Raw genomic sequence first — 9,054 nt, forward strand, 5'->3', positions numbered from 1 at the left:
AGATAACCCTCCTCCATCATATCCCTATTATTCTTAGGTTTAGTCTTTTTGTGGCTTCCAATATTTCCTGGATATTTTGTGTTAAGCTTTTCTTAGATTTAATGTTTGCTTTGGGTGATGAGTCTATTTCTTCTATTGTATCTTCAGTGCTTGAGATTCTCTTCCCTCTATTGTATTCTGCTGTTTATGATTGCATTTGTGGGTCCTGATCATTTTCTCATGATGTCTGCTTCTATAATTCTCTCAGCTTGTGTTTTCTTTATTGTCTCTATTTTAGTTTTCAAGTCTTGAGTAGTTACTTTTATATGTTTGATTGCTTATGGTTTTCTTCATGGAATTTGATGATTTTACTGGTGTTGTGTTGCTCTTTGTGGTGTTGTTGTGTTCTTATCTTGTCTGCCCGTCTTTTCCTCTGATTGGTGTAGTTGGGGCTGTCTGTGACTCTGGTGACTAATCTTCCAGGTGCCAGTGAATCCAAGGGTCAGATAATTGCTCCTTGTGGCTCACGGCCACAGTTCTAGTCACTCCGTCGGTCATGCCATATTCGTAGAGGTCATTCAGCACTTTCAATGTTCACTCAGCAATGCAGGGGTCATTCGGGCCTGCTCTCAGGGAGATGACTTGCTTAGAGCTCTTTCTGCTGAGGTTACTGCCTTGGGCCTGCTCTGGTAGAGGTCCTGGCTCAGACCTACTCCCTCAGTGATCCCAGACTCATGTCCAGGCCCGCAGAGGTCTTTGGTTCCAGTTATTCCCTCAGAGGTCCCAGACCATCTATGACCAGGGAACCAGTGCTTATCTTCTGACCTCTAGGGGAACTGCATACATGTGGGCAAATGTAAGATCAAGGCCAACAGCCTCTTTAAAATGCTATGTCCCAACATGACTTGGAAGGTAATTATCTGTGTGATGTGCTTATGACTGATACTGTGTTGCAAGAAAAAAAGAGACAGATAGCTCTGGGTTTCCTGATTTCTTTCATGCTCCTATAATCAATGTGTTTGTTGCCTGAGAGTCTATACAGTAAAATGGTGTATTTCTCAATAATTTAGTCCTCATTACTGATTTATGAAAGTGTATATACAGGGTACTTCATTCTAGGGGAAGTTAAATACATGACAGCACAGATGCAGTATGCGATACGGATTTCTTCATGGAATGTGTATACGTGGAGCAAGTCTTGCTACCCATCTACAAAATGCCAATCTGCTGTGTCACCCTGGCTGGCTAGGAACTCACTGTGTAGCTCATGCTGCCTGGAACTAGCAGAGATCCATCTGTGTCTGTGATTTCTGGGGTAATAGAAGTATGACAGTACCCGTGTCTAAAGAAGTTGGGCTTAAGTGTGAAGAGTTGGAAATTGTTTTTTATTTACAAAGAAATACATTTTTTTTGAATGGGGCACTTTAACAGGGCTGTCAACATAAACACTGAATAGCCTTAACAAACTACAAAAATCATTAACAAAAACAAATAACATCCAAATAACAAAGCTAAAACAAAAACTATCAAAACCAAAATCATGAAGCAAAAGCAAATTATGTTTAAGCTAACTAGCATTCATCACGGCAGAATGAGTAGCACAGTCGTACTATAGGCTGTGGCTTGCCTTGGAGATATGGTAGCAAGGCAATCACCCATTAGAACAACATTTTCAAGATACCTAGAGCCATTCTTCCTAGGGACTTTACATGTCATGTTCTCTTCAAGGCTGAGGACATTTGCTCATAAATGTAGACTTTTGAGAAATTTTTTCTATAAGATTTTCTGCTTCTTAACCTATTTTGATGCTTTTTTTTCTTCACAAGAACTGAGTACACAGACACATGGATCACGTTGAGTATGGTGACCTGGAGGTCAGTTGGTGTTTCCCTCACTGGTGAGTTCATAACTGCAAGGGGTGTCTTTTTGTCTGGAGACGTTGATCCTGATGTGAAGAATGTCATGAGTACAAGGTCTATGTGGCTTCCTTTGGCCTCTTCAGTTCTGTTAGGGAGTGTTATCAAGAATGAAAGGTAATCAAGATCCAGAAGCAGCCATGCTGGGCAACTGGCTAGACAAAATCACGGCCTATTCCAAACAGGAAACCAAACATGAGGAAGAACATGCATCCCCAGAATGCTCTAGTTGCTGGGGATGGGGCTCATCAGGTGGCTCTTGCTTTAGCAGCTCCTTCTGCAGGTGACTCTCATCCTGGGCTGGGACTGGTTCCAGATCAGTATGAAGACTTTTGGACCTGGGAGAGGAAAGCAATTAAGACACAGTCCATGTGGGGAGCTTGTATGTTGGATGTCAAGGAGCTCCATCCCCCCACCTCAGCTGTGCCTGACAGTCAACATTCATCTTTTTACTGATGTCAGTGTTGCTGGCTGCAAGCAATTAGTTTCACATCATAGCTGGGACTAGAACTTTTCTTAGTCCTCAACACAAGTCATAATTTATAATAAGCACTGTATATTGTCCATTCTACTAGAAAGATTAGGGTCTTCTCTTATATATAGTTATAAATATCTACAACATATTAATAGCATAGTCAACACCATATGAGCAATATACATGGTATGCATGATGAGTTATGGACTGATCCCATCATTTTATAGATAAACATAGAAGAGATTTGCAGTCTGCGCACCTGAACAGTCATGAGCCTAGCTCAGTCCTCATGCCCAGGAGGCACCTTGAACATGAACAATATGTACAATGGAGCCAGTCGCGCTAGAGCAGCATTTCCTGAGATGTGTGCCCGAGAATCCTCTATCTCGGGAAGCTGAATCAGGAAGCTCTCTGTGAATTTTAGGAAAGCCTGCTGGGAACAAAGCTTCAGAGTTCTGAAGGAGGAAGGAAGACTCAATTCTACAGACTCACTGCATGTCAAATGCATTATTTACTAGAAAGATCTTGTTGATGGTACCAGCATAATTCTCTGAGGTCTTTGTTCCTTGTTTCTTCCTGGGAGACAAAGAAGTGAGCAGGGGCCCACAAATGACAGAGCTTCCAGGTAAGGGGGCCCACTTGGCTCTCCCTCCTCCTCCCACTCTGTTCTCCTACCTCATCTGGGAGTCCTCAAAATGATGCTGCAGCTTTTCTGCCACGTCCTTTTCGGGGGTGAACACCTCCTTCTGCTTCAGTAGGAATTGAAGTCTTTCCTCCAGTCTCTTGAGATCCTGTTTATTAACAGATTGTGTTCTTAGTGGAGGACTACAGACTATCATACAAATCTAAGTGCATATAAAGGATCCAAATAGCTTGCTGGTCAGCGAAAACAAACACATCTGGGAAAGTAAGAAACCATTATTCACGCTAGAGGCTGATCAGAAAAACAGGAATACTTGTACACGGACACTAAAATAAACACCCAGAGATTCTGAGTTTGGTGGCTCAATGGGAGCATGGAAGAACCAGGTGATGGGTAAAAGCACTCATGGGGGGATGGGCAGAGAGGCAGTCAATGAGCAAATGGTGATAGCCCTCAGCCTGACTGCCTTGCCTGCCCCTACCTGTTGTTGCTGGGATATGAGGTCACTGGTGCCTTCTTCTTTGTCCTTACAGATCACTTTCCAGTCCTCCAAGTGGGGCTTCAGCAGGTCCCAATCCTCCAACAGCTTCTTTTTCTCCTGCCTCAGCATGTCCACCTTCTTCTCCAGCTGAGTCTCTTCCATGAGGAGCCGGCTCTGCAGACCACTGGAGAAACACTCTGCATACTCAGGCCCTACCACCCTCCTGCTGCCACCCCGACTCCAGGAACAAGCACCCCAAAAAGCCTTATGCTTTCTAGAAGACTTAGCCTGAAATCTGATACAGCCATGACAGCTGAACTAAGAAGCCAAAATGAGAGAACAATTAATACCGGAAATTATCAAGCAAGTATGGAAAGCCACAACAGTATAAAGGATCCATGTCCATTCAATAAGAAGAGGAGGTCAGCAGCTGTCCTTCACTGTCCATGATAAATGAGAAACATCAGCAAGTGGTGGGCAAATCCCCTCCGAAGGAAGACAGGCGACCCCAGGTGAGTATGTTCTATCTACAAGTTCCACAGCCACCATATCTGTAAAGCCTGGTCCTGAGCTCCAGTTGCCCAAGGCTCTCTGATGTTCCCCTCACACTGCAAATCCCTTTTCTACATAGAGCCTCATGAGGCTCTAGGACATTGTGGCAGGCGTAACTGTCTCTTTCACACTTAGAAAAACTGAGTCTAAGAGACACAAGTCTAAGAGCTGATGACTAGGAAGCAGAAAGGCTAGAACCACAGTTGGGGACTCTCCATGCAGAGAAAAAGAAAGGCAGAGAAATCCATTACACAACCTTTGTTTCCACAACAACATGGGTACTTACCAATAGAAGACCATCTCCTCGGTCAGCTCACTGAACTTCTGTGAGGCCATGGTGTTCTCCTCCTCCAATCTCTTCAGTTTCCACATGACCTCATCATGTTCTGACTTTAGATTCTCATAGTATGCATTTGGCTTGTGGTAGGGCCTAAAAATAGGAGAAAAGACCCCCATGAATATAGGCCTTGAGTATAATGGGAACTCTAGGTGTTCTCTGGTTCTCCATAGCCCTGTGGATGCCACATTTGGCCTCCTGTGGCCTGGTTCTACCCATTGGTTTTCAGTGGTATCCTGGCCCTAGGACAGTTGAGACTCTGGTTCAGATGGAGGGTTCCTTGGCTGCATGTGCTCACACAGTGGGCCTAGAAGGTCAGTGTTGCTCTTGATATTACCAGGAGTCTATGTCACAGGTCTTGACACACCACATAGTGTAGTGACCTTTCTCCCATTTCACAATATCGCTTCTAGATCCTGGGTGAAAACTCCTGAACACTTAGATAGAGCACATAATTCTGGGTTTTAGTCCCAAGAGCAGGACAGTTATAAACCTCTCCCAAGGGATTCCTAGGTGTCATCAAGACAAAATATAGGACAAGAGCTGTGTTGCCTAACGTGGCATCACCTGGAATGTCCTTACCACAGATCCCTCTCTCGCATTATCTGTAGGAACAGACTTGTTCAACTGTGTGTAGTATGGTAGTATGCTCACATATGCACACACACGAGAGAGACAGAAATACTGATTGAGAGAGAGAGAGAGAGAGAGAGAGAGAGAGAGAGAGAGAGCAGAGACACATAGAACGGGAGAGTGCCCTAACATGGACGGTAATCCAATGCATAGAGCAGAATTGTCTAAGATTAAAATGTATAGAATTAGAGAGAAAATGCGATGTACCCTAGGATTCCCAGTTACACACTTAGATGGACCAAGGCTCCTCCAGCTGCTACCAGGGGCTTTCAGCACCCAATCGCCTGCCAGTCAAGTTCAAAGTCTCACCATAACCTACCAGCAGCTAGTATCTGCCACTATCCATCACCTGTCAAGTCCTTTCTGAATACACGCTGGCTCCTACACATTACTGCCTCAGTCCCTGAGATGTATGACTAAGACCACACACTCTGGTTTTCATTTAGAGAAGGGAGAAAGTTAGAGTTCCTGCCTCACTCCCTCTAAAACTTCACGGCTGCCTCTCCTCTGAGAAGAATTTTAGATGGGAGCTTCAGCACGGTGCCCCTCTGGATTTGCAAGCTCTGAGAACCAAAGACTTTTTCTTTTCCAGAATTTAATAATTTTACTTTAATTTAATAGCATATTTCATCTATTTTACATAACAACTACAGTTTTCCCTCCTCATTGCCCCCTTTCCCATCTCACCCTTCTCCTTCCTTTACTCCTCCTGTCTCCTCTCAGAAGGGGGAGGCCTCCCATGGGCCTGAGCACAGCATGTTGAGGCAGGACAGAGCTCCTTTCCTTACTTCAAGGCTAGGCAAGGTCATCCAGCATGGAAACAGTTTCACAAATGTCAGCCATACTCCAGGGACGGGTCCTGATCTCACTGTTAGGAGCTTTACAAATTGACCAAGCTACACAATTGTCACACACAAGCAGAGGGCCTAGGTCATTCCCATGGAGGCTCCCTAACTGTTGTTTCAGAGCCCATGAACATCCTTGAGTTCAGGTCAGATTTTACTGTGGAACCCCAGACTCTAAAATAAAGCAGGAGAGGGTGATACTGCCGGCACTCCCATGAAGTCTGAACCTATGGATACCTCTTGTCCACGGTGCCTTCTGTGATGAAGATGAGGCGTTCTCGCAGCTCATTTCTTTGTCTGGTCATCAGCTGCAGCTCCGTGGTCAGCCTCTCTATTTTTTCCTCCACTGGTGTCTTTGTGGGGAGCGTTGGGTGGGACGATGGCTCCACAGCAGTATCTGTGGGACAATAGAACAGAAGTGAAATTGCAGAGCAACAAGGCATAGAGGATGGATAGAGCACCCTGAGGCCCAAACAGAAAGATGATGTCTGGAAGCCATTGACAACAATAATATTTTGGGCCTGGTTGAGAGATTCCCCCTCTATGGATCTTAGTTCGCCCATCACTCTAGACACGTTTCTACATAAGCAGCCTGGAGTTTCCTTTGTCTCCCTGCACAGGCTTCAGGAGGAGACACCAATCACCTCTTCAGGCTTATTCACATCATGGTCCAGAGCCCTGATGCCTGCCTGTTGTGAGGAGCCCAGATGTCCTGCCTGGCTTCTCCAGGCCCATGGCTGTGGATTGAAGAGTCACACAGGGGCACAACATGCCCAGCAGACTCACCAAGTCACCCCACTGACAGTCCAGAAACTGAAGCTGACAGGAAGCAGTCAATCTCTGCCCTGATCCTATGCCTCTGATGGTTGTTTGGCTACATTAGAGAACAGCCTTCCACCACCAACTGCTGATTCAGAACCCTAAGGTGGCCGCGGTCAGAAAGAGGTGGTCAGGGGAGTTCTGCTGTACAGTCTGTGGACACAAGGTCTTGGCCAGAAGCACTTTTCTCTCCGTGTGACTTGTTTCAGACAATGACTGTACCTAAAGGAAGCTTCTGAGGGTGAGGAGCAGTGATGTGTGCCCTGAAATGGGACACATTAATCCCTACTTTGTCCTGATGGTCTCCTTCTGCCATCACCTTACAGCTTCAGTCCACAGTAAATGTCAAAGCAAACTGGTGCTCCCAGCACAAAAGCCTTGGCCTGCTCAGCTGCTGCCTTAGGAGATGAAGAAGCTAATGTTCTAGAAATCCTTGGCTTTCATGAATTACGATCAGCAGGGAAGTCCATTTGTTTCTCAGAGGCACCAGCCCCGATGCCCCATCACTGAAAGAAAGGCCCAGGGCAAGCCCACCTCCATCACAAGCTCCATTTCCCCTGGTCAGGACTCACTCTGCCTTTTCCTTAGCCATTTCTTTGTTCGTGCTTTTCTCTGACCATGAATGGCAGCTTCCTTCTGCCTCTCTCTGGTCTCTGGATGTCTTCCACTCTCTCTCCCAAACAGACTCCTCAGTCTTGACAACATGGCTAATGGTGGCCCTGATAGGCACTGAAGGAATGCCCTAAGGGCAGTTGGTGTTGCTACAACACTGGTGACATCACTTGGAATTCCAAGAGTTCTCCAGGATACAGTAGAATGTTCAGAGGATGGACTGCTGGTGTCATGGCTGACTGCATTTCCACCCTACTAATTAGCTTTCCTGAACTGACCAGAAATCCAGCTTTCCTTTCTAGGAGTCTCCCTGGGAACACAGAGGAAGCCTTTCAAAGCCTCCTCCTACCAAAACCAGAGTTTCGTTAGCATCACTGGAAGGCCCGTAGTACTTCCCGTGTTGAGGACTGATCTATTTTTCAAAGATTGTACAGGCATGTCTCATTCCTTCCTCAAAATCCCTCTATTCATCAATATGAACAAATTAATATTACTGAGAAACCACGTTAACATCTGCAGGCTTGGTTACAGTGTAGAATTTGTGTGAAGGGTACTGACATGGAAGCCATGTGCTTAACTATATAGTATATTGTCCAGGATTTCTGAGCACATAGAGAATGCACCCATCCCGGTGCTGACAAATGTATGATGACTCCTAGGCAGAGAAAGCTGAAATAGTAAGTCCACCCAGAGAAAAAGCCCCAGCCTCTTGACTCTGCACCAAAGACACAGTGCAGGCTTAATTATTGGCCTCTCTGAGTTACAGTGAGATTCTTCCTCTTGGAGAAAGAAAATGCATAGTGGGAAAAGAAAGACAACAGCTATAAACATACTTCCTTTGGCAGACTGAGTGTTTAGCCTGTAGCAAGTCTTAGGGTCAATGACTAGTGCTGTCCTCATTGTACTTGTGGACCCTACTTGAAGTCTTAGTTCTTGTGCAATGGAAGGACGTTGATCTAAGCTCAAGGTGAACTTACAAAGCCAGTGTGTGGACAGCTTGGGAAGCGAGTCTGTCTCAACAAATAAAATGGAAATACACCCTACCTCCGTGGCCTCATTGCTCATCCTATCTTTTGCTGAGGGTTTTCTTTGAGACAGGCTTCATGAAACCCATACTCTCTAATTTACAATGGAACCACAGCATCCTGTGTGATACACTCATAGGACTGTACTAATTCCCTTGAAGTCAGCTCCTTCTTAGTCTTCTGGAATTTTATACAGAGATGTAAGAGGAGTGTTGTGCTTTTCACTGTACCCAAATAGGAAACCAATAGATGTCTAAATAGTGACATGACTTCTAGAGGGCAAGAAATCCAAACTGTGCACTGGCACTGTGCTCACAATCCACAGTATTCCTGAAGTCAGTTAGGGTCAGGATCAGGGTCAGGTTCAGTGTTTTCGTCAGTGTCAGGCTTAGGGTTAGGGTTGTAGGATCATAGGGATCAAAGACTTCACAAGAAATCCCACATACTCAATTAACCTTGACTTATGGGAGCTCACAGAGTCTGAACTGACAATGACGACTAGGGAGCCTGCATGGGACTGTCTTAGTTCCTGTGCATATTTATATGTGACACTGTGTAGCTTCTTCTTGTGGGACTCCTTTCAGTGAGAGAGCAGGGGCTTTTTTTAAGCTCTTTACCTGACTTTTGAGACCCTATTCCTCATACTGGGTTGTTTTCCCCAGCCTTAGTAAAAGGGGAGGTGCTTAGTCTTACTGCAATTTGCTACACCATAGTTTTTTGATATCGATGGAAGGCCT

At 45.3% G+C, this 9,054-nt stretch overlaps 1 protein-coding gene across 1 annotated transcript; it reads right to left on the reverse strand.

The window, feature by feature from the left end:
- Positions 1-1,345: 1,345 nt before the first annotated feature.
- LOC148120334 (disks large homolog 5-like) lies at positions 1,346-7,436 on the reverse strand. The gene is made up of 6 exons (XM_087911841.1): positions 7,253-7,436; positions 6,099-6,258; positions 4,333-4,476; positions 3,495-3,678; positions 3,046-3,161; positions 1,346-2,233 (listed from the first exon to the last, which is right to left on the reverse strand). Exons 1-6 carry the CDS (start codon positions 7,383-7,385, stop codon positions 2,068-2,070), a joined length of 903 nt encoding a protein of 300 aa, XP_087767967.1. The 5' UTR covers positions 7,386-7,436; the 3' UTR covers positions 1,346-2,067.
- Between the last annotated feature and the right edge of the window lie 1,618 nt (positions 7,437-9,054).

This window comes from Myodes glareolus, chromosome 11 (assembly GCF_982192425.1).
Source record: "Myodes glareolus chromosome 11, mMyoGla1.1, whole genome shotgun sequence".
In the NCBI taxonomy this organism is placed as follows: Eukaryota; Metazoa; Chordata; class Mammalia; order Rodentia; family Cricetidae; genus Myodes; species Myodes glareolus.

Excerpts from the sequence above, each read along its gene's own strand:
- LOC148120334 (XM_087911841.1), bottom strand. The coding sequence starts at position 7,385 with ATGTTGTCAAGACTGAGGAGTCTGTTTGGGAGAGAGAGTGGAAGACAT. Across the intron at positions 4,477-6,098 it reads GAAGGCACCGTGGACAAGAG|GCCCTACCACAAGCCAAATG; the intron begins GTATCCATAGGT and ends TCCTATTTTTAG. Across the intron at positions 3,679-4,332 it reads GAGGAGATGGTCTTCTATTG|TGGTCTGCAGAGCCGGCTCC; the intron begins GTAAGTACCCAT and ends GTGTTTCTCCAG.